At 45.3% G+C, this 25924-nt stretch overlaps 1 protein-coding gene across 3 annotated transcripts in view; it reads right to left on the reverse strand.

Annotated features, from left to right (window-relative positions):
* The window catches only part of BRINP2 (BMP/retinoic acid inducible neural specific 2), a 125796-nt gene that overhangs the window by 47172 nt on the left and 52700 nt on the right, over positions 1–25924 (reverse strand). For all 3 annotated transcript variants that reach the window (XM_045452811.1, XM_045452813.1, XM_045452810.1), the window contains exon 2: positions 15682–16031. In XM_045452811.1, coding sequence (XP_045308767.1) covers positions 15682–15953 — 272 coding nt within the window. In that variant the 5' untranslated portion in view covers positions 15954–16031. The remainder of the gene's footprint in view (positions 1–15681; positions 16032–25924) is intronic.

Below are 25924 nucleotides of genomic sequence, written 5' to 3' on the forward strand. Positions count from 1 at the left end.
GATCATGACCTGAGCTGAAGGTGGCGCTTAACCAACTGAGCCACCCAGGCACCCCTGGAGTAGCCATTCTTATATCAGACAATCTAGACTATAAAATAAAGACTGTATAAATAGATGAAGAAGGACATTATATCATAAATAAGGGGTCTATCCATCAAGAAGACCTAACAATTGTAAACATTTATGCGCCAAATGTGGAAGAACACAAATATATAAATCAATTAATCACAAACATAAAGAAACTCACTGATAATAATATCATAATAGTAGGGGACTTCAATACCCTACTTACAACAATGGACAGATCATCTAATAAAAAAATCAACAAGGAAACAATGGCTTTGAATGACCCACTAGACCAGATGGACTTAACAGATATATTCAGAACATTTTATCCTAAAGCAGTGGAATATACATTCTTCAGTGCACACGGAACGTTCTCCAGAATAGACCACCTACTGGGGCACAAATCAGCTCTCAACAAGTACAAAAAGATCAAGATCATACCACACATATTTTCAGACCACAACGCTATGGAATTTGAAATCCACCACAAGAAAAAAATTTGTAAAGGTAACAAATACTTGGAGACTAAAGAACATCCTATTAAAGAAGTAATGGGCTAACCAAGAAGTTAAAAAGGAAATTAAAAAGTTCATGGAAGCCAATGAAAATGATAACACCACAACCCAAAACTTCTGGGATGCAGGAAAGGCAGTCTTAAGAGGAAAGTATATAGAAATCCAGGACTTCCTAAAGAAGGAAGAAAGATCTCAGATACACAACCTAACTTTACACCTTAAAGAGCTGGAAAAAGAACAGCAAATGCAACCCAAAACCAGTAGAAGACAGGAAATAATAAAGATCAGAGCAGATATTAATGCTACTGAAACAAACAAACAAACAAACAAAAAACCAGTAGAACAGACCAATGAAACCAGAAGCTGGTTCTTTGAAAGAGTTAACAAAATTGATAAACCACTAGCCACTTTGATCAAAAAGAGAAAGGAAAGGACCCAAATAAATAAAATCAAGAATGAAAGGGAGAGATCACAATCAACACAACAGAAATAAAAACAATAATAAGAGAATATTATGAGCAATTATACACCAATAAGATGGGCTATCTGGAAGAAATGGACAAATTCCTGGAAACATAAACTACCAAAACCGAAACAGGAAGAAACAGAAAATGTGAATAGACCCATGACCAGTAAAGAAATTGAATTAGTAATCAAAAATGTCCCAGAAAACAAGAGTCCAGGGCCAGATGGCTTTCCAGGGGAATTCTACCAAACATTTAAGGAAGAGTTAAACCTATTCTCTTGAAGCTGTTTCAAAAAATAGAAATGGAAGGAAAACTTCCAGTCTCTTTTTATGAAGCCAGCATTACCTTCATTCCAAAACCAGACAGAGATCCCACTAAAAGGAGGACTATAGACCAATTTCCCTGCTGAACATGGATGCAAAAATCCTCAACAAGATATTAGCCAACTGGATCCAACAATACATTAAAAAAATGATTCACCACAACCAAGTGGGATTTGCACCTGGGATGCAGGGCTGGTTTAATATCCACAAAACAATCAATGTGATTCATCGTGTCAATAAAAGAGAGGACAAGAACCATACAATCCTCTCAATAGATGCAGAAAAAGCGTTTGACAAAATACAGCATCCTTTCTTGATAAAAACCCTCAAGAAAGTAGGGATAGAAGGATCATACCCCAAGATCATAAAAGCCATATATGAAAGACCCAACACTAATATCATCCTCATTGGGAAAAACTAAGAGCTTTCCCCCTAAGGTCAGGAAAAAGAGAGGGATATCCACTTTTGCCTCTGTTATTCAACATAGTATTGGATTGCCTTTGCAATCAGACAACACAAAGAAATAAAAGGCATCCAAATTGGCCAGGAGGAGGTCAAACTTTCACTCTTCGCAGATGACATGATACTCTATATGGAAAACCCAAAAGATTCCACCAAAAACATGCTAGAACTGATTCATGATTTCAGCAAAGTTGCAGGATATAAAATCAATGCACAGAAATCAGCTGCATTCTTATACACCAACAATGAAGCAACAAAAAGAGAAATCAAGGAATCAATCCCATTTACAATTGAACCAAAAACCATAAAATACCTAGGAACAAATCTAACCAAAGAGGTGAAAAATCTATACACTGTAAACTATAGAAAGCTTATGAAAGAAATTGAAGAAGACACAAAAAAATGGAAAAATATCCCATGGTCCTGGATAGGAAGAACAAATATTGTTAAAATGTCAATACTACCCAAAGCAATCTACATATTCAATGCAATCCCCATCAAAACAACACCATCATTCTTCACAGAGCTAGAACAAATAATCCTAAAATTTGTATGGAACCAGAAAAGACCCCAAATAGCCAAAGCAATCTTGAAAAAGAAAACCAAAGCAGGAGGCATCACCATCCTGGACTTCAAGCTATACTACAAAGCTGTAATCATCAAGACAGTATGGTACTGGCACAAAAACAGATGCTCAGATCAATGGAACAGAATAGAGAACCCATAAATAGACCCACAAACGTATGGCCAACTAATCTCTGACAAAGCAGGAAAGAATATCCAATGGAATAAAGACAGTCTCTTCGGCAAGTGGTGCTGGGAAAACTGGACAGTGACATGCAGAAGAATGAACCTGGACCACTTTCTTACACCATACACAAAAATAAACTCAAAGTGGATGAAAGACCTAAAGGTAAGACAGGAAGCCATCAAAATCCTCAAGGAGAAAGCAGGCAAAAACCTCTTTGATCATGGCCACAACAACTTCTTACTCAACATGTCTCCAGAGGCAAGGGAAACAAAAGCAAAAATGAATTATTGGGACCTCATCCTGCACAGTGAAGGAAACAATCAGCAAAACTAAAAGTCAGCTGATAGGATGGAAGAAGATATTTACAAACGACATATCAGATAAAGGGTTATTATCCAAAATTTATAAAGAACTGATCAAACTCAACACCCAAAAAACAAATAATCCAGTGAAGAAATGGGCAAAAGACATGAATAGACACTTCTCCAAAGAAGACATCCAGATGGCCAACTGACACATGAAAAAATGCTCAACTTCACCTATCATCCGGGAAATACAAATCAAAACCACAATGAGATACCACCTCACATCTGTCAGAATGGCTAACACTAACAACTCAGGTAACAACAGATGTTGGAGAGGATGTGGAGAAAGAGGATCTCTTTTGCGCTGCTGGTGGGAATGCAAACTGGTGCAGCCACTCTGGAAAACAGTATGGAGGTTCCTCAAAAAATTAAAATTAGAACTATCCTACAACCCAGCAATTTCACTGCTAGGTATTTATCCAAAGGATACAGGTATGCTGTTTTGAAGGGGCACATGCACCCCAATGTTTACAGCAGTGCTATCAACAATAGCCAAAGTATGGAAAGAGCCCAAAAGTCCATTGATGTATGAATGGATAAAGAAGATGTGGTGTGTGTATGTATGTATGTGTGTATATTCAGTATTCCATACTGAAAAGTATGGAAATGTATATTACACACATACATACATACAATGGAGTATTACTCGGCAATCGAAAAGAATGAAATCTTGCCATTTGCACCTATGTGGATGGAACTAGAGGGTATTATGCTAAGCGAAATCAGTCAGTCAGAGAAAGACAAATATCATATGACTTCACTCATATGAGGACTTTAAGATACAAACACATGAACACAAGGGAAGGGAAGCAAAAATAATATAAAAACAGGGAGGGGGACAAAACATAAGAGACTCTTAAATATGGAGAACAAACAGAGGGTTACTAGAGAGGATAGGAGAGGGGATGGACTAAATGGGTAAGGGGAATTAAGGAATCTACTCCTGAAATCATTGTTGCACTATATGCTAACTAATTTGGATGTAAATTGAAAAAAATAAAAAACAATTCTCAACAAGATACTAGCAAATCAAACTCAGCAGTATATTAAAAGAGTTACTCACCATGATCAGGTGGGATTCATTCCTGGGCTACAGGGCTGGTTCAATATTCATAAATCAATCAATGTGATTCATCACATTAATAAAAGAAAGGATAAGAACCATATGATCCTGTCAATAGATGCAGAAAAAGCATTTGACAAAATGCAGCATCCTTTCTTAATAAAATACCTCAAGATGTCAGGATAGAAGGAACATACCTTAACATCAAAAAATCCATATATGAAAAGCCCAGTTAATATCATCTTCAATGGGGAAAAACAGAACTTTCCCCGAGATCAGGAACATGACAGGGAAATCCACTCTCACCAATGTTGTTTAACATAGGGTTGGAAGTCCTAGCCTCAGCAATCAGACAACAAAATGAAATAAAAGGCATCCAAAGTGGGGCAAAGAAGAAGTCAAACATTCACTTTTCGCAGATGACATGATACTCTATATGGAAAACCTGAAAGACTCCACCAAAAAGCTGCTAGAATGGACACATGCATTTAGCAAAGTTGCAGGATACAAAATCAATTACAGAAATCAGTTGCATTTCTATACACCAACAATGAAGCAACAGAAAGAGAAATCAAGAAATCGATCCCATTTACAATTGCACCAAGAACCATAAAATACCTAGGAATAAACCTAACCGAAGATGGAAAAGATCTGTATGCTGAAAAGTATGGAAAACTCATGAAAGAAATTGAAGAAGACACAAAGAAATGGAAAAACATTCCATGCTCATGGATTGGAAGAACAAATACTGTTAAAATGTCAATACCACCCAAAGCATTCTACACATTCAATGCAATCCCAATCAAAATTGCACCAGCATTCTTCGCAGAGCTAGAACAAACAAACCTAAAATTTGTATGGAACCACAAAATATCCCAAATAGTCAAAGTAATGTAGAAAAAGAAAATCAAAGCAGGAGGCATCACAATCGCAGACTTCATCCTCTACGACAAAGCTGTAATCATGAAGACAGTATGGTATTGTCACAAAAACAGACACAAAGACCAAAGGAAAAGAATAGAGAACCCAGAATTGGACCCACAAATGTATGACCAACTACTCTTTGACAAAGCAGGAAAGAGTATCCAATGGAATAAAGACAGTCTTTTCAGCAAATGGTGCTGGGAGAACTGGACAGCAACATGCAGAAGAATGAAACTGGACCACTTTCTTATACCATACACAAAAAAAAAACTTAAAATAGATAAAAGACCTAAATGTGAGACAGAAAAACATCACAACCCTAGAGGAGAAAACAGACAACAACCTCTTTGACTCAGCTGCAGCAACTTCTTACTTGATACATCTCTGAAGGCAAGGGAAATAAAAGCAAAAATGAACTATTGGGACCTCATCAAGATAAAAGGCTTCTGCACTGCAAGGGAAACAATCAACAAAACTAAAAGGCTACTGATGGAATGGGAGAAGATATTTGCAAATGACATATGGTATAAAGGTTAGTATCCAAAATCTATAATGAACTTACCAAACTCAACACCCGAAAAACAAATAACCCAGTGAAGACATGGGTAAAAGACATGAATAGACACTGTCCCAAAGAAGACATCCAGATGGCCAACAGACACATGAAAAGATGCTCGACATTATTTATCATCACAGAAACACAATTCAAAACCACACTGAGATACCACATCACACCAGTCAGAATGGCTAACATTAACAACTCAGGAAACAGATGTTGGCGAGGATGTGGAGAAATGGGAACCCTCTTGCACTGTTGGGGGAAATGCAAACTGGTGCAGCCACTCTGGAACAGTGTTGAGGTTCTACAAAAAAATTAAAATAGAACTACCCTATGACCCAGCAATAGCACTAGTAGGAATTTATCCAAAGGATAAAGGAGAGCTGATTCAGAAGGGCACATGCACCCCAGTGTTTATAGCAGCACTATCAACAATAGCCAAATTATGGAAAGAGCCAAATGTCCACCAACTGATGAATTGATAAAGAAGATGTGGTGTATATACACAATGGAATACTAATCGGAGGTGAAAAAGAATGAAACCTTGCCGTTTTCAACAATGTGGATGGAAATGGAGGGTATTATGCTAAGTGAAATAAATCAGTCAGAGAAAGATATCCTATGTTTTCACTCATATGTGGAATTTGAGAAAGTTAACAGAATACCATGGCGTAAGGGAAGGGGAAAACAGTTTTAAACAGAGAGGGAGGCAAACCATAATAGATTCTTAAATACAGAGAACAAACTAAGGGTTGATGGTGGGGGGGTGAGGGTAGGAGAAAGGGGAAAATGGGTGATGGGCACTGAGAAGGGCACTTGTTGGGATGAGCACTGGGTGTTGTATGTAAGCAATGAATCATGGGAATCTACTCCTAAAGCCAAGAGCATACTATATACACTGTATGTTAGCTAAATAGACAATAAATGATATTAAAAAGTAATAATAATAGGCGCCACTGAGTGGCTCAGTTGGTTAAGCATCTGGCTTCAGATAAGGTCATGATCTCATGGTTCGTGAGTTCAAGCCCTGTGTTGGGCTCTGTGCTGACAGCTGAGAGCCTGGAGCCTGCTTCGGAGCCTGTCTCCTTCTCTCTCTGCCCCTCCCCTGCTCATGCTCTGATTCTCTCTCTAAAATAAATATTAAAAAATAATAAATAAATATATATATATAAATGTTTAAAAAAAAGAATCCCAGGCTAAAATTATGCATTTGATTCAATAACATTTAATAGTTAGATCTTCTATTGTATGGCTTGAGTTCTGGCTCTTCCTCTTACCAGATGCATGACATCCTGTAAAATGTAGTGTCTTCATCTGTAATATATGTATACAGACAGCATCTCCCTTGTAGGTTTCTCACTAGGATAATTGTATTATATATATATATAGTTATATATATAATTCTATAGTTATTATTTATTAACATTAATATTTAATAATAGAATATTTTGCTTTCTTTCCAAAATTAAATAGAAATTTTGCCCAATGTCTGCACTCTCAGAACAACCTCTTTTCTTTGCCCCCTACCCACCTAATCCCATGGGGAAATCGGGGAGGTTGGTACAAGCCGGCTATCCTATGGTTCACACTCATCGCTGTGTAGTCGATGCCCTGAGATCTCTGCTCACAAACAGTTCTTGTCCCTCAGTCACCTATGCCCTCCAGTCGACAGTCCCTCTGAGAGCTTCCCCCTTCTCACTGTCAGCTCTTGCGGAGCTCCACCAGAGCTGGCGCATCCACAGCATCCAGCGATGCCTCCTCCAGTGGCTTTGCTTAGGATTGGGCAGATCAGTCCAGCCAAGGTCACCAGCGGGCTCCCGTTGGCTCTACTTTGAGTCAGGGATGGATGGTGGGGATAGGAACCCCGCCTCTGACTCGGGTCCAGACCTTCATCTCTCGCCCAGCTTGATGGTAATAAATGTGTTCTACTTGCCCTCAGCACCTTGTGAGTACACTCACCTGCTTCTAATCCTGGAAGAGGTGGAGGATTGGTGTGGGAACCACACTCCCCACACGCAGCACCCTGTGCCGCTTCAGAGACCTCCCCGCCTCCGGCCACCTGCTCCGGTGAATCTTCCTTGAGGGCAGAGCCCCCTGAGGCCTGGGCCACGTCTCTTTCATCGCTGTGTCCCCAGCACTTGTGGAGTGGCCAGAACACTCACATGCTCAGGAAATATGTGCTGAATGAATAAATGCCCTGCCACGTGCCATTCACTGTTCTAAGCAACACAGGACTGAAATAATTTTCTTGTGGGAGATGTGGGAAGCCCTGAGGTAGGATAAATGTGGCAGAAGCGGAATAAAGAAAAAAAATGAGAATCCCTGACCCAGAAAAAGCTCTTCTCTTGAGGAGAAAAAATAAAAAAAGAAAAGAAAAGGAAAAGACCACATGACGAGCCAGTGTCCCTGTCTGCCAGCATCTGTGTCGTGATGGTTTCTAGATGAAGCCTACCTCACTCATACACACGGCTCTAAGCAGCAATTCATTCATGAATAAAATTAATTATTTCTCGAAGCAAAAATTAATCCTCTTTTTCTCTGCCCGACTGACTCAAGATCTCACTACTAAATCTCCTCTGAAAACAAAACTGATCTTGCTTTTCTCCCCTTGGCCATCCTGGATTTTTCCCTTCATTTCTTGCACATATTTATTTTTACATTTTCTCTTCACAGACCATCTTTGTAATCTTGTTTCAAGCCAGGGTGGACAACCTGGGTATAGCCCTCAAAGACATAAAAACATTTGGGACGAGAGTCGTTTTGCCCTTGGGGAAACTGGACCTGGCATCCCGAGAATTCATTCTGACGCAGCATCCATGGGCCAAATCTGTCCATCAATCATCGAGAATGTACTAAATGTCTTCTTCTCCCCAGCAGGAAATGCAACCTTCCAACATGTTCTCCAGTGTGTGGACTGTCATTCAAACTGGACCGCTGAACTCCGAGAAATCAGCAGAACCCTGGCTTTTCTCTTTTGTAGCCTGCCATCATACCCAGAATCATGTTTTGCCCAAAGAAGACTCTCCATAAATACTTGTAAGAGGACCGAGTGAGCAAATACGCAGTGTGGTAAACTTAACCTGAATTTGATTTTTTAAGCATAAATGATGCAGGATTTTCAGATGAACCAGTAGCTTTACTGGGCCTTAAAGCACTGCTTACCATTTTTTCACCAGGGGAACATTCACATCCCTTTTTTCCAAGGTAGAAATGGAAGGAATTGCATTTGGCTCTACCTTCTCTGGATACACAATTACTTCTACTTCATTTTTACCCATCTCTAATACATGAGTAATCCGTGCCCCTCCAGGTGCGAGTGTTTTGAAATTGAACCCTGGAAGAAGCCAGTGCCTAAGAAGCCCTTGTGGCATTTTGGAGGGACAAGTTACGGCAGAAATAACATAGTGTCACAGAGCAGGTGAAGGAGAGACACAGTCACATGCTTCTTGACATCCACATTAAATACCTGGGCCTGGCTGCCTAGTTTCTAAACCACAATTTGTGCTCCCAGGACGTTGGCTACACTGCTCCCGTGCCCACCACAGCATTCCCCCAGCTCTCCACCTGGACAGTTTCCTCTCATTCATCAGAGTTTGGTCTATACTTTCCCTTTGATTCCAGCTTTCCTTGACCTTTCTGTGCAGGGTTCTCCAAACGTACTTATCTGTAAGTTCCATCAGATCAAGAACTGTGCCCTTCCTTGTCATGGTGTACGATCGCAATCTTGTAGAAGCACAAGCACAGAGTCGGCCCTCAAAAATACCGATTGAATTTTGCTCTGTGTAATGCTCTTAAATTGCAATTATTTATGTGCTGTTTCTTCTTGCTCCAAGAGAGCAGAACACTTTCTCATTCAGTTATTTCTACACAAGGGAAGCTTCGTATATGTCTGTGGCATTGTGTAGTATGTTTCCACGTCACAGTCGGAGACAGGACCCTGCCGTCTGAGGATGAGGCTATGCGACACCCGATTCGGGGGCCTTCCAGACATTTCGGGAAGGAAATTCCTTGGGTGAGGAAAAGGCTCATTCCTTAATCTGGGTCCACAGCCCAGATTAGATCCTATATATCAGAGGTGCTGTACCTTTAGCTAGCACCAAACTCTTGGTTAAAGTAAGTTCTAAATGTTTTGTTCTGTCCCTTTCCTGACGCCTCACCTGTGAACAGAAAAATAGCACCTGTTACCAGATCTAGAGGCTCATCGTTGCCACCTTGCCTGTAATTTTGCTCTAATTTGTGTGTCTTTTTCTAGTTTGTAGACCATTCATTTCTCTCCTTCCATCACAGCTCCCTTGTCAAAATATAGATCCAGTGAGAAGTTGAGAGATCAACCAGTTCACTTGGGTGAGGCCCTCTCTCCAGAAGAGCCCCCCTTCTTCCTGCCTGTCCCATCCACCTGAGAAGCACGGCCTCCCTCGTGGTGCCCTGAAGCTGCATGATAACACAGCCCGTCTCTACCTCAGTTGCTGTAATGAACGCCTCGGAAATCACTGGGATTTACCCAGGCAGCCTGAGGTTGCCTTTGGTTGCCGTTTATTTATGTGGATTGTGATCTCTTAATTGGAGATGGTGCCTCTCCCAGGGTTCGCTGTTTATCCAAATCAGTATTTGTTAGTCCGTGAGACGTGGTCCGGATGATAAATCAGCTCTGGAGCTCCTCCTGTGTGATTGCTTCCACAGCTGCTTTCCGATTCCTCACCTCTCCATCTCCCAGGAGGCACCCACAGGCTGCTTCTAGGCCCTCCAGCCTTTTCTGCTTTTCAACTTTTCTCCCAGCTGCTGGATCTATTCTTACACGTTCATGGGCCTTGGCACTAATAATTCCTGAACTTAACCTCCCTTGACTACTATTCTGTTTCATTTGTAACATCTCCAGTAAATATTAACGCATCGTGGGGGATGCTGACTCACCACAGAGGCTTCTGTCCTTCTCCACCCTGCTCAGTCCTACTCTTCTCTCTACCTCCCAAGCTCTTAGTGCAATCAGATATGATACTTCTCAAGCTTTCATGTCATACTGTCCGTCTGGGGCTCTTGTTAAAATGCATATCCTGATTCTGTAGGTCTGGGGTGAGGCCCGGGATCCCGTACTGTTTACAAGCTCTCACGTTATCACAGATGCTGCAGGTGCACCAGGCACGCTTGGAGCAGCACGGATCAAACACTTGATTGTTCCTGTTCCTCACTTCCCTCACATGTGAGCTATTGCCAAATCTTATTTTTCATCCTGGTGAATTGCACAAAGATTGTCTTTTCTTAGGGTTATTGCTCTGGTGTCTACTGAAAAGTTCTTTGCCTTCACTGCCCTAACTCACCACATCATCCGGTTCTGTCCCTGCTTGCCCCGTTGGATATTTCCAGATGCACCTGCTAAAAATGCATTCCTGCCTCAATGCTACCTACCTTTGGGTATCACTCCCCTCTCTCGTTTTCCAGCTTTGTTCTACTTTGGTTCTCAAAATCTGCAAAATTTGCCCAGAATATGATGAAAGTATAATATCCTTTTTGTCAATGATGTCACCTATTTAATTTCTTTCTTTTTTGTTTGTTCATTTTCCTCCCCAAAGGCTTCTAATGTAGCCCCAGAACCTTCCTTCCTAAACAAGCAGCAGATAGAAATGGAGGCAATAATGACTAAGATCAATAATTTGGAATTATACCTAGTTTTGCTTTCCTCCCAACCACCATATTATGCTCATTGTTCTGTATGATTTCTAACTTTTCTCTCTTAATTTTAATTTATTCTTTCCGAGTTTCAAGCATTTCATCATAGTGGCTTGGATTTTTTCCAATCCCATGATTATCTCTCTATTAAAGCTTTAATACAAAAAGAAATAAAAAAAAAAAAACCAGACTGCTCATTACTTTGATTTGTAGCAAGGGGAGAATGGAACATTACCGCTAGAGTGTTTCGAGAAACCATATTTACATTTGCATCAGCTCAATTTAGGTGCCTGATTAGGTTGCGTGGTATAATGAAGATGCACTTACCAGTCAGAGGGAAGTGGCATGGGCTAGAGTAATGGGCAGGAGACCTGAAGTCGGGAGCCCTGGGTGCTATTTCTGGCTGTGACCTTGAACAAGTCCATCTCACTGCTTTGGACCCTAACAGCCCCCATCTGCCTCACAGGGCTGCTGTGAGAGGTGGAGCACTTATGTGTATTTCTAGTGGGGGCTATGGAGTCAAGCAAGGGAGGGGGCACGGAGGTCACAGATGGAATTGGAGACAAGAGCTCTGCTCCTCTAGCTCTTATGACTAGCCTGTTAAGGGACAGAGTCTGAGAAATGGGCTGATTGCTCAGATCTTGATCTAACAGGGCTGGAGGACACGGGGAGAGGTTGATTAATGGCATTTAAAAGCTTGCCCCAAGTTGGGTATCATGGCCAAGCCCATTCTGTTATTTAGGAAGGCTTGACAAGAGTGCCTATTGTCTTTCTTCTCATAACAGTGCCATGCCGAGATTGCTCGTTTTGTCCCTGGGGACAAGAAGTTGGCAGTGACTGGCTTCTGTAGGATGTCCTGAGGAAGGCCTGCTCAGTTAGCAAGCCCTGACTGTAGGAGAAAGATTTTTACCTGTGGGGACCAGTGAGTGTGCGCCCCAGAGATGATTCATTCATCCTTTGGTTGGTTTCCTCTCCCAAAGAGAGACAGATTGAAGGATAAAGGTTAATATGCATTTTTCCCCCTCCTCATCATATAGTCTGTTGAATGTGGACAGACTTCAGCAGACATTATCACAAAGCACCCATGGCTCTTACCTCATTACCATTCTTTCATTGGCTAATATTTGTTGAGGACAATCTAATAATAGGGAATATTCATTAAATACTGTTCTAGGTGCTTAACATCAATTAACTAACTTAATTTTCACATCAATCTTTTAGGTAGACAACTATTATTGTCCTGGTTTTATAAATAAGGACATTGGGGAACAAAGCAATTATACAGTTTCCCCAACAATAGACAGCTAGGAAGCTGCAGCTCCAGGATTAGAACCCGGGTCATCTGGCTCCAGAACTTTCACTCTGAAGCATCTATGCCTACATGAATACGAACTTGAAACAGACAGGGCAACAATCTCCAGGGGCCCACGGTTAGAGGCCAAAGCTATTCTAGAACAACCAGGCATCTTCTCAAACGGAGAGCACACTCTGATATCCATGTAAGAATAGATGGGATTCAGAGCTTAATATTAGAAACTTGCTTTTTGCCAGTTATGATCTGTTTACACACAAGAGAAGGAGGGCCTCTCTCTCATTGTGTGAGAGAGCTTCATGGCCTCTGCACCAAACATTCTAGCCGCACTGGGAGGTCTTCTTCTTCCCACACCACAGTTCATCTCCTTTCTTCTACGGAAGGCACATGTGGATACCATCTGATTTCTACCTCCTGAAAACTTTCTTCAAGAAACAAATAAAACACTAATGCCATTTGAAACCCAGGATTTCACCACAGAACTGATGTTTTCTGTAAGCATTTTCTCTCTCTGCCCTTCTAGACAAAATGCCCTTCAGGTCATTGGGGACGACCCTCAATGTATATTTTACCAGTTTTCTGCGACCACTTTAGTCAAAGTAAGCAACATCTTGAATTTGCCAGTGAGAATTGCCACTGGAGACAAAAGAGGAAGGGATCAAAATGAATTCCCACAGGAGTAATGTAGATCCCTACAACAGTATCCATAGATCCACCATTTTGCTTAATAACTAAAGGCAAAACTCCCAGAATGCTCCTGGAGCAGCCGTGTGTGACCATTCTCTCTTCACCCCACCAAAGGGTCACCCATCAGAATGCCGCATTCCTGTCAGAATGACTGGTTACTGTTTCCCCAAGTACAGGTTCATGTGCAATAACTGACCCCAGAGAAACAGAATGGCACAGTGTAAGAGCTTGTCACATTAAGTGATCAGAAAACCATTGCCAGCTGATAGAACGCTTGATGGTGCAGAAGTGATTACAGACACTCCCCATGGGCCAGCTCGGAGCTCCTGCCCAAGCATCCAGTGGCTGCCAGGCTTGGGGCTGGGACTCCCTGAGTAGAAAAATCTACTCAGGGAGAAGTGATAGTTTATTCACTCCAGTTTCTATAGCCCTTTGAAGTGGATGGTGGTGTTGGGATTCCCAGCCTAACATTTCAGTTCCAATATACTTAAAAAAAAAAAAAAAAAAGTGCTTCTAAAAGATTGGGATGAACTGAAAAGTCTAAGGTAAATTAAATCTTGTTTTCCTGGACTGGAGGGATTTGCTGCTTAAATACATTCTAGGGTGAATTTTCTCTCTCTCTCTCTCTCTCTCTCTCTCTCTCTCTCTCTCTCCCTGTCTCTGAGGATGGGAAAAAAAATTCTTTAATAAAGAGAATCATTATTCTGAATTTACTTTATAGAAAATTTGTGGGGGGTGCATATGTTCAGTTTCTTGTACATTTACCGAAAGTCAAGTCAAACTCTTCTGCCCATTTACCTTCACCTGAGCCGGCGTTAACTCTGCCTCTCCCAGCCTGAGTTGGCGGCATTCTGCCTCAGTGGCCCCAGCAAATTTCTTCCGTAGTCTTTAGAGGATGGCGCGGACCAGAGCCACTGAAGCAGACTGTGAACTGCAATCCCGTCCAAGACCAGACCAGATCCAAGCACGATGGAAGAAAGAGAAAGGGTCTGAAAGGAGAGCTGGGTGGGTTGCTCCTGAGAGCGGACTTTCTCTCTCTGTACCAGCCCCTCAAATGCCTGATCTTGTCCCTTCCTCTGCATCCACGTGTGGGAACCCAGGAGAACAGCTTCTATAAATGGCTGCTCTCGCCATTTGGGAACCTTCCAGGGGTGAATACCCTGAAACCTTATTTCTGAGACCTTATACTAGCCTACACAGACTGCATAGTTATTGCAGAAACTTTAAAAAACTCCCAGAAACAGAAAAATGTCTCTAAATATACTGTAAGAACCCAGATTCTGGAGTCTGGCTACAAGGAAGCTAATCCTGGCTCCACCCTTACTAGCGGTGTGCCCTTCCTCAAGTTCCTTAACTTCTCTGGACCTCAATGAGCTCATTTGTAAAAAGCAGATAATAACTGTCCTTCCAACGTAGGACTGTTGTAAGGATTGAATGAACTCGTGTGCATAAGCCATGAAAAGTGCAAGATCTAGCAAGGGGGCCAAAAATTTCAGTATGTTCATGTGACTAGAAATGCACGTGCCAAATGGTTAACAATAGCAACCTCTAGTTGCTAAAAGGAACAAGGGACGTTCTGGTTTTATTTCTTTTTGTGCTTCTTCCTATTTTCTCTCTTTCTGTTGCATTAGAAACTAATTTGTAATTGGAAAAATAGATGTCTTTGATAAAAGAAAAAACTTTCAGCAAAGCTCCCAGGGCTGTCTGAAGGCCACGGGCAAGGTGAAGAGGACAAAAGAACGGTGACAACAGGGTGAGTGGGCAGAGGGATGAAGGGGAAGTTTTTATTCAGAGATGCACTCGTGGGAGCCCTGAGGCTGGCTGGGTCACCCAAGGTGAGGATTTTGAGAACCCTTCTATTTTTGACGTGCTTGGTCCAGCAGCCAGGTTCATCCCTCATCAGATGAGCCCGGCCAGCCTCATGGCTGACTTTCAGCTCCGACGCTCCCCAGGATGGGCCTAAAGGGCCAAGAAGACATAGCCCTTGTCCACGCGCAAGGCCAGCCGTGGCTGTGGTGGGGACAAGGATGAGGGCAGACTTGCCCCCTGACCTGGAAGATCTCCCCCGACCTCGAAGGCAGGAGCTGGAGCTGCCCTTCCTTCATTTGCATGTCTAGGTAATTACAACTCATGAAAGTATCTAACCCATTAGTTAAAACCCGGCCCCAGCATTTGACTCTGACCTCCTGCGGCAGCACGGGCCACACGCTGACTCCATGCTGCCTGGTTTGTCCTCAATTTATAAGCAGCACAGCCTATAAATAGAAACCCTTTTGCTCAGTTCCCCAGGAGGCATCAGCAGGTTTTCCAGCTTGTATGTGTTTTCTTCTTTCTTTTTTTAAAAACCAACATGGGAGGCTTATTTTCCCTGACGGCTGCTCCCCGCCCTCTCCCCCAGTTCAGTCTGGGGGCACGGGGAGCTGGCACAGCACCTGCAGCTCCGGACGGTGGTGGGGGGGTGGGGGGTGGGGCGCGGGGGTGCTTCCTGGCTCGGGCCCCACTGACCCGCCGGGCCCCACTCACCTGTAGATCCTGTACCTGGTGGTGAAACCCTGGCGGTAGCGCTCCATGAAGTCGGCATACTCCTGGGCGCGGTGGAAGGGGCCGCGGTCGGTGAGGAGCCAGTCCAGGGGCGGCTGGCCGGCGGAGGGGGCATGCTGCTCGGGGAGCGCGGCGGCAGCGGCCGTGGCCGAGACCGCCAGCACCCAGCCCGGGAGGCCCAGCGCCAGCAGGGTTGCCCATGGGGCCGCCGCCCGCCCGAGCCCTCTAAGCCGAGTGCCGCACTGCCGCCTCATGCTTCTCCCGGGCGGTTGGTTTCTTCATTCTCTCGCCACGCTCCCCCGCTCTGTGCCGCTCCTCCAGGGCTCCTGGAACTAGAAAAGTCCGACAGGGCGATGTCAGTTGGACACCCTGGTCTCCGCCCGCGCGGGCCTGTGCGCCTCGCACGTCAGGAACCCCCTTATATGCTAACGACACCTCTTCCTCGCAGGCCCTGGGCAAAGTGCTCGAGGCACGTGTTCCCTTCGATCCTTAAAACAATCCTAGGGGGAAGCCCGCCGTCCTCATTTTCACACATGTGAGGGTGAGGGTTAGGGAGATAAAGAGGGAAGGAAGCAACCACATTTTTGAACCCTGGAGGTCTGCCCAGCCGTTCCAGTAAATTGCTTCCCTTCCCTCTGCTTCTGTCTCCCTCCCTCAGAATGTTCGCTGGGGGTCCCGTCGCAGGCCCACAGCGTCCCCACTGCCTCGAAAAGCTTGAGGCCAGGTGAACAGAGACCCCACTTCTCGGGCAGCCAAGCGTGCGGCACAGAAGTAGGGAGGTCCCTGGTTGCTGGGAAGCTGGGTGAACTTGAACAAATCACTCCCCTTCTCTGGCTGTAGTTTTCTCCTACAGAAAATAAAGGGGCTTGATGAGATAATATCTAAGACTCCTTCCAGCTTTCAGGATCCGATCCCTCTTACTGAAGGCCGCACAGGAATGGCGTTAGAGCGGGAAATCGGATCGCCTACCATCAGAGAGCAGATCCGAGTGCACACGAGGCCTGTAGTTCTGTCTCCACAGGGCATGGGAGCTCCCCGATGGCAGGGCTGTGTATTCTTCTGTCCCAGGTCCCGAGAGCAGACAGCTGGTGTTTAGAGACCCTCCTTGAAGGAGTGAATGAGCATATGCCTGGCCTTCTCTGAGTAGAAGGGAAGGGGCCAGGCAAGAAGATTCTGGCCTTCAAAACTCCTGACTGCCTGTGACTCCTCATATTTCATATGGCCTTCGATCTCCAGCGCCTGCACCTTGTCTGAGAATGAACAGTCATCTTTACAAATCTTTGGGCAGACACAGGGGACTGATTCGATCCTATGGAGGTCCTTACAATTGCATTTGTCCCTCAGATCTTGAACAGCACATGCCATCTCCCCTCGCCAGGAGCACTTCAGTGCTAGAATGTGCTAGGATGCCTTCTAACCCTACCCCCCAGGACCTGTAATCTGCGGCCTTGAGGACTTTCTCTGGCTGCCAAAACCAAGGAGACAGGCTCCTTCCTTGGGGATGAAACAAGGATGTTAATTCTCTGGTACTTCCAGAGCCCTGTAAGGGCAGACAAAGTAGCCTTCAGCATCTGATTCACGCCCCCTTCCAGAGTCCCCAGTGTCGTCTGCAATGGCTCCAGTTCAACAAAACCACCAGACTTCCCTTGGACCGGTGTGAGCCCTGAAGAGGCTTCCGGGAGGCGGGGCCAAGCATGAATCCTGGATACCCGGAACCTAAAGGCTGGCCCAAGTGTGAGAGACCCGAGCCTCAGCATTTGTACAGGATGCTTTCAGGAGGGTTGTGGCCTCCTCTTGGAAGGATGCATGAGAATATGCACCTTCAGACTCACTCCTCCACCCCAGCTAGGAGGTACTGACCACCTACTACGTGCTCCTGGGTGATTCTTTAAAAAAAATTTTTTTTAATGTTTATTTTTGAGAGAGAGAGAGAGAGACAGAGACAGGGCGCAAGCAGGGGAGGGGCAGAGAGAGGGAGACAGAATCTGAAGCAGGCTCCAGGCTGGCTCTGAGCTGTCAGCACAGAGCCCGACATGGGGCTCGAACCCACAAACCACGAGATCATGACCTGAGCAAAGTCAGACGCTTAACAACTGAGCCACCCAGGCACCCCTGTGCTGGGTGATTCTTAGAAGCTGCCCCGGTTGATTCTCACAGTAAGTTTGTTACAATGGCGCTATTATTACAGGTTTGCCTCTCACCGGGACTCGTCGGAGTTGTGCTAGGAAGATGCAGAGACAGAATATGAGCTTAGATCTGGCTCCATGTCCAGACCTTGCCAAGAAGGCTGTGCCTCCTAAAGAGCCGGAGCCACCACAAGACAGACCCTCATTTCGTGCACTGGTCGAGACAGAGGCCAAAAGAAGAACACGGAGGTGACACCAGCCTTACTGGGTCTCAGAACATAGCACAGAATTCTGATCATTAAAATAGGTGATGCTGGCACACAAACTGGATGGGCAGATCAATGATATAGAACAGACAGCTCAAAAATAGAGCTCATTATCAACAAGAGCTAAGCATACACATATACATATGAAAACATTACAGACTAATTGGGTAGGGGATGGAATATTTTAAACATCGCATTGGGAAATTAGTTCCAGATGGATTAAAAAGTTAAATATAAAAAATAAAATCATAGAAGGAAGAAAAATCCCTGAGTGTTTTATAATAAGCATGCATTACTCTTGAATCAGGGTAAAAGTGATATAAACTGAAAGGAGTCTGCCTTGCACATGGGGGGGGGGGGTAGGACTTGTTTTTACAGGATGTAATCCGATGAGGATGCCCAAAATATTTCTCATTTGATCATTCACACATTCAGTTCTTGAGAAGCATAAATTGGGAACTCCTAAGACACTATGCTAAGCATTGATTATACAAAAGCAAGGGCTTGCTCCATTATCTGAAACTCTATTGGTGATTAATTCCTCTTATAAACAGGAATATATAATAAATAATATAATAATAATATAATAAATATAAAACTGTTCTGTTTTTAAAGGCATGTTGATGGAGGGGAAGGGAGAAGGGTCATTTTGGAGACTGGGGCTACTTGACTCCGCAGGCCAAGGCAGCAAACACAATGAAGTGGAAACGCACTGACCGGTGTTGGAGAACACTGTGGAAGACAGGATTCTAAAATGGCCCCGTGTCCTTCTGTGCACTCCCCCACATAATCGCCATGTCCTTCTGTGCACGCCTTGCATAATCTGCTCCCTTTGAGTGGAGGCAGGACCTACTAATCGGTTACTAATCACTTAATTTTGAGTTGTTCAAAGGGGAAAGTATCCTTGGTGGGCCTGACCTAATCAGGAGAATGAGACCGCTTAAAAGAAAGTGAAGTGTCAGAGAGACAAGCTCCTGGTGATGTGAAGAAGGCAAACAGCCATACTGTGAATGGCCTGTTGGGGGGGCATGCAGCAAGGGACTGTGGGTCGCCTCTAGGAACGGAGAGCAATTCCCTGTCAACAGCTAGTAAAAAAAAAAAAAAAATGAGAATGACAGTCATAGCCCAAGAAAACAAATTCTGCCAACAGCCACGTGAGCCTGGAAGAAAACCCGGGGCCCCAGGGAAGCACCGCTTCCCTGACACCTTGATTTCAGTCAGGTGAGACCTGCAGCGAGAGGACCCGGCTAACCCATACCCGGATTCCTGACCCCCAGAAACCGCGAGACCGTAAATTTGTACTGCTCGATGCCACAAAGTTGGTGGCAATTCATTCCACAGCAATAGAAAAAATAATACAGACAACATAAAAGATGGCAATACTCCTCTCCCGTCCTGTGCAAAAGCCTGGTCTGGTGAGGGGTTTCCATGCTCCCTGAGGAAGAACCATCTGTTGTTCTCGGCATGCGAGAAAGCTAGCATGGCAGTTTCCTGAGCAGAGTGGTGCTGCTCACCTCCATCCCCCCGCTGTCTAGATTACAGACCCCTCAAGGTCAGAGTTCAGGTCTTTGCTTTTATCATTCCAGCCCTCACACACAGTTCGTCCTCAAATTTATGTGACGACTCAATTCCGCGCGTTTTATAGAGGGATCGCGGTGAGCCAGGGACAACACGTGGCATTGGCTCAGCTCCTGAACTTCTTGGGCCCTGTGCTCTAACACGGGGCGGGGGGGGGGGGCAGTGGCGGCCGCCACCTCGCCTGCCAATCAGGAGTTTTCTGAGGACAGGTGTGAAAGACTGTGTGCTCTTTGAAAGAAAGGAGATACGTTCCGTCAATGTGTGCTTCTTGCCATTCTTTGTAATTAGGCTTTTTCAGAGCTCACAATGTGCTGGAACCTGCCTGGTTCTAGGAGTATCAGCTTTGGAATCAAATGGTTTTGATTGCCGGGGCCAAGTCTGCTGAGTGCAGCAGGATCGCCTGAATGCAGCGCTGACTGCTCCCGGGAAACATTTGGCCTTGGAATCCTACGGCTTCCGCTTCGTCGCTTTTCCTCGGCATCTGAAGACATCCTGACAAAAAGATCTCTTTTCAACAGGGAGAAGTTTTAAACCGGTTTCAAAACTTTCTCTTAAAACATCTCTAGATGTCTTCCCTCACCTTTAAAAAAAAAAAGAGACAAAGTAACGGCTGCACTGACAGTTGTGCGAGAATTAGGCTCTTTCAGGGGAAGGGCTCTGGGGCCATTTCCTGTTTACGCTCCACAAATAATATCACCAGGGATTTTGTAACAGCAAACGTCCAGCAAATTATAACCATCTCAATTCTCCTGACTTCTGGTGGGATTGCTAATATTCAGCAGGTTGAAACAATTAGCACCTTCCCCACAATGCTTCCAAGGGTCGTTTTATGCTAAAGCTGACTGTGTAAGTAAACCTCCATGTTCCGCGTGAGTATTGTCAAAGTCATGGCTGAGCTAGCTCCTTGAGGAACAAAATACAAATGTACTTGTGAGAGCCAAATAATTCCATTTACTTACACTACACCTACGACAGAGTTTTACACCTACACAAATAATAAATTAGCCTTGGACCAAAGGCACAAGTGAAATAAATTCATCGAGCCGTGAATAAAAGGGATTACGGTTTTGCCAATAGAAAAAATCAAGTACAGACCAAGTCACGTGAGAAGCAGGCAGTGCGGCCTTTGAAATGGAGAGAATCGTATCTCCACCACTCTGACTGTTAACCAGCTGAGGACCTGGGGGGGGGGGGGGGGACAGTGTCATGTTCTCCTGGTGGTCTCAATCTCCATTTATGCTCGGACCTGTCGATATGCAGAGCAGTTAGGATCTGGGGCGTCCGCTGCTCACGTGCTAAATCTTGGCAAATGAGATAGGAATAGAGTCTCCTCAGGACTCCTGGGTGGCTCGGTTGGTTAAGCGTCCTACTCTTGATCTCAGCTCTAGTCTCGATCTCAGGGTTGTGAGTTCAAGCCCCGTGATGCACTCCACCCTGGGCGTGAAGCCTAATTAAAAGAAACATTTTTAAAGAAGTAGAGCTTCCTCTCTGAAAACTATTCTAGAGGGAAGGTCACTTATCAGAGGAGTCGAGGGCACGGCCAAGCTAAGCTGCTGTTAGAGTCCAGAAGAGAAGGAGAAATAGAAAGTGTCATTATAATTAACAAAATCATCCATTCTGTCAACAATGGTCATTAATAAATGCCAGCATAAATCACTTCATATTTGTGTGGTAGTTACTGCTTACGAAGCACAGGTGATAAAATTACACTTGAGCTTCATCTTCCAGATTTTATCCCCTTTTAACAGATAAAAATGCTGAGGCCAGGAATGGATGTGAGCTGCAAGAGGGAATCAGGTGTTTCAGCGGTAGATCAATGTCTACCTGCTTTAAAGCATTTTTTAACGGTGATTTATTTTTGAGAGAGACAGAGTAAGTGGGGAAGGGGTGGAGACAGAGGGAGACACAGGATCTGAAGCCTGCTCCAGGCTCTGCGCTGTCAGCACGGAGCCCAAAGTGGGGCTCAAACCCACAAACCATGAGATTATGACCTGAGCTGAAGTTGGACGCTCAACCAACTGAGCCACCCAGCCGCCCCCAGGTCTACCCTCTTCAGATCATCCGGTATCCCTTAACATGATTCACATCGATAAAACTACGTAGGCTTTGCCACTTACAGGTTCCCTTGGGAGCAAGTCACTTCCCTCTGGGAGCGTCCTCTCGTCATCAGTGAATTGATTTCAGAGCTAAGAGGATCCCTAGGATCCTGCCCGGTGCCGAAATTCCATTATTCTATGCAAATACAAGGGGCGCAAATATATGGGGAAAGGCATTAAGATTTCAGTCCGATTTGGGAGGAAACTCTGTTTCAGAAAGGGAGTGAAGCATATAAAAAGTGAGGTATAAAGCCAAAATCCTTGCCCGTTGGAGCAGTGACATTTCATAAAATGATTAGGCAGTGACATTAAATAAGTTTTCAAGCCATTTGAGTGGTTAATTGGCCAACTCTACTGAGGAGATGTTTTCTTGAATAAATCTGAGGGTGTCTTTGGTAGAAACGCACAGAAAGCGTGATTTGTTCTTGTCCTCCACCACATCTTGGTGTGAATTCGGCCTCCCCTTTGTCTAGAAAGGGCGGACAGACAAGAGAAATGACAGGGCGTTCTGGGGTGGAGATTCCTAAAGGGCAGGTAGATGTGGAGTGCTGTTAGTTCACCTCAGTGACTTTCAGTCTCCCCTCTCGTCGGGATGAGCTCCAGCCTCCGCAGAGACTAACCACGGCGCGTTTGCCCTGGTCATACATAGGCTCCTGGTTGCACTTCCGAGAGCTTCCGTCTTGGCCGTCGTTCCCCGTGTGAGCCCAGGCAGATGTCACACCCCGACGGCCATGTCTGCTCTAGGCTCCGTGACACAACCTTCGGTTTCTCCCCCAGAACCGGCCCGGAACCATCAAGCTACATTTGCTGCATTTCCCGACCGTTGGTCAGGAAACAACTTAAAATAGGTGAGGCATATGGATATCCTCCCTGCGTAAGATCAGGGGAGCAAGATTAATGATTATGTGCGCAAAGGTAAGAGCTAATTATAATGACTGTTTCCTAAATGTTCTTACATTCATCTGAGACCTCTGAGAGGAGAGGGTGGAAGAGGGGAAGGGCCTCGCCGAGGTCACTCCACGGAGAAGCAGAAGGGACACTCAGACATTCCAACTCCAAGACCTATACCGCAGCTGTCTTCATCCTCACCCACTTCTGTCCTTCAAACAGCCAGTTGTTAAGCAATTCCTATGCAAAAGGAATGTCCTAGGTGATGGCACTAAATCTGATGCACAGACCCAGAACTTGCCCTCACGGAACAGGAAGAAAGTATAGGACTTGGGGGTCCTAGGAGTTTAAAAGAACGACACACACGCATATGCCCATGCGTGCACACACGCACACAGCTTTAGTGACAATTAGACTTTGTAGGCTCCACCCCCTCAGGGCTCCAAATTTATAGGTTTCTGCTGTGTGATAACCAGCCCTTCACTGGTCAAGGGCGGACTCATCTGTCAGTCGTAGAGGCTTCGTACGCGCCTGGGGGATGTCCTTGGCACTTTCCTTGGAGAGACAAGCCACCTGACAGGCTTGCCCACAGCCTCACGCGGTAAAGCCCGGGTCGCGGTGTGCGACCAGGGAGGCCCCTGTGCCCCGGAGCTTCTCTTGAGATCACGGAGGCCTCCAGAAAAGGGAAAGAAGGCAGTGCTGATCAAACAGAACCTCTAAGCGAAAGGTTGTCTATTTCAAAGCCTTTAAAACCTGGCCTCCATGCAGATCAACCTTCCTCGAAACCACTTCCCTTTAGGAAAGAACAGCAGTTCTTTGTGGCCCTGAGATACATCCGCCCTCCTCTGCCACACATGAGACCCCTGCCAGCGGGTCCACGGAGAAGCGCCACAAGCATAGGCCAGCGAGTCGAACTGCCCGGCTTCTCACGCTGGCTCCAGCTCCCTGGCCTCAGTTTCCTCTTCTGTGATGTATATTAAAAAAGGATAACAATACTCATGCCTTCCTCATAGGGTTGTGGGGATTAAGCGAGCTAACATTTACAAAGCCTCTAAAAAGTGCCTGGCCTGTGGTGAGTGCTGTGTATGTGTTCGCTGTGATTTCTTCCAACGCTTCAACGTAAGTATCAGAGCCAAAAAGAGTCCACAGGCACCACCTCATCCACTAGGGGGTTTTGTTTGCTTGTTGCTGTTTACAGGTAAGAACGCTGGAGCCTGAGAAGGTAAAATCTCTGTTAAAGAGACATGTCCCCGTTAGCCTTTGGGGATCTCTACAGGCCACTCTGAGCGGCCTCACCGGTCCTCCTCCCCAGGCCCTCCATAGTTAATGACTCAGAAGTGGGCAGTCCATCTGCCTTCATCTGTGGCCTCTGTCACCTGAGCCTTTGTTATCTGCCTGTGGGCCCTAACACTGTGTTCATTTCTGCCTCCCCCTCCTCTCCGTGAGTCTGTGTCTGCCTGTGACATCTTTTAGACTCATTTTCTCCAACAAACTTCTCAAAGCTTGGCTCTGTGTTCATTACGTGGTAACTTTGCCTTCTTTGGGTCCCTGATTAATTTCCACCTGATCATGTCATAGAACTGGGGGGAACAGGGTGAGATCCTGGAAATTAGGTGGAAATCATCCAGTGGTTCTCAGCAGCCTGGAGTGTGTGCGGTATATGTGTGTTGGTGAGAGTGATGATGGGGGTGGGGGTTGGTACAGAGACAGAGAGGGAGGGAAAGGGAGAAATAACTGATGTCCTAGGTTGGGGTATATTTCTGTGTTTTGAAATATTTTGCAAATCCCTCAAGGAACTTTTGATGCAACTGTCCAGTGCGAGCCAGTGATGGAATCCCCTTCACAATGGACAAGAGATGAGAAAACGTAGGGCCACAGAGGTGCGGTGAGTTATTCACAGTCACGTCGCTGACTTGGGGGCAAATCAGGACGTGAACCTGGTCTCCCAATGCTACGCCTAGAGCTTATGCTGTCTATTTCACACGTGTCCGTGAGAAATTGACATTTCCAGAAGTGGGAACCCATGAGTTCCAGAGCCCCCATCGTCATCATCACCAATTATTGCACAGGCATCAATTACTATGTGCCAAACACTGGTCTTTAAAACTTTCCATTCATTGACTCATTTAATTTTCACAGAACCTTAGGAGGTGGATGTTGTTATTATGCCCGTGTTACACTGGGGAACGCTCAAGAACAGAGAAGCCAGTAATGTTCTTCCAAGAGAGTCCTCAGTATGGTCAAAATGACCTAAAACCTAAGATCCACAGACTTTATTCTGTTAAGGGAGCTGTAGTCACAGAGGTTATCCTGGATGCCTCTAGGTCACTCATTCTCATTTAAAAAATTGCTACGGAGTGATGAAAAGTCTAAAATCTTAGAGTTTAAAAGTAGGTCTCGCCCAAAATCATTTTCCTGACGTGGATAAAGACATTTAAGCCTTCTGCTTCTGGGGAAGCTGTGTGGCTCCTGTTTAGATGGCCTGTCAGCATGGCCTTAGGAGAAGGCAGTTACATATCACTTGCACTATCTTAAAATTCATAAGGTCAGGCATGTTCCCCCAACCTGGGCCCTGGTGGACGACCCATAGGTGCTGGTTTCCTGCACAGCCCCTGAGTTACTGCACTCTTTCCTCAGGCCCTCCAACCAACTGGGCCTGTGCCCAAGATCCCCATCCCCTCCTTTCTACCCAATCTTAGCGTGTGCATCTCAGGTAAGGGGTTCGCATCCTTCTTGACTCCTGAACCTGCTGCCCTCAGGTCCCCTACTTGCTGTTGTAGGAGACAGACCTCCAAGAATTGCCTACCCTTTTGCCTAATTCTGAACTGCCCCCCAAGCTCTTTTTGTGTTCCTCTTGACGCGTGCTGGCCAAAGCTGGTCCTCCTGCGACCGAGATCATGCCAATTGCCGCCTGCCTCTGGATGTGCCCCTCCCTGGGTCCAGCTACTGAGTCATTCACTCCAACCCGTAGCAGACTGCTGGTTCCATCCTCCAGAGAGGAAACCTTCTCCATCCCTGCCTCCTTCCCACCAGCCCGGCTTCCGCTGCTCAAGCCCCAGCTCGCTTCCCAGCAGAGCCAGCTTCTATATACACACAAGACAATTTAAGTATTTCTTTCAGGCCTGAGAAGCCAAAATAAACCTAAGCCAATCACGTAGAAATTGCTCACCACCTTGCGGGCAGCCCCACCGAGGTGGGGCTGACGAGCAACTCTCCATCCTGACCCTCGGCCCTCAATGCTACTCTTGCTCTTGGCTTCCCGCCATGCCTG

The sequence above is a fragment of the Leopardus geoffroyi genome, chromosome C3 (assembly GCF_018350155.1).
Source record: "Leopardus geoffroyi isolate Oge1 chromosome C3, O.geoffroyi_Oge1_pat1.0, whole genome shotgun sequence".
Classification (NCBI taxonomy): Eukaryota; Metazoa; Chordata; class Mammalia; order Carnivora; family Felidae; genus Leopardus; species Leopardus geoffroyi.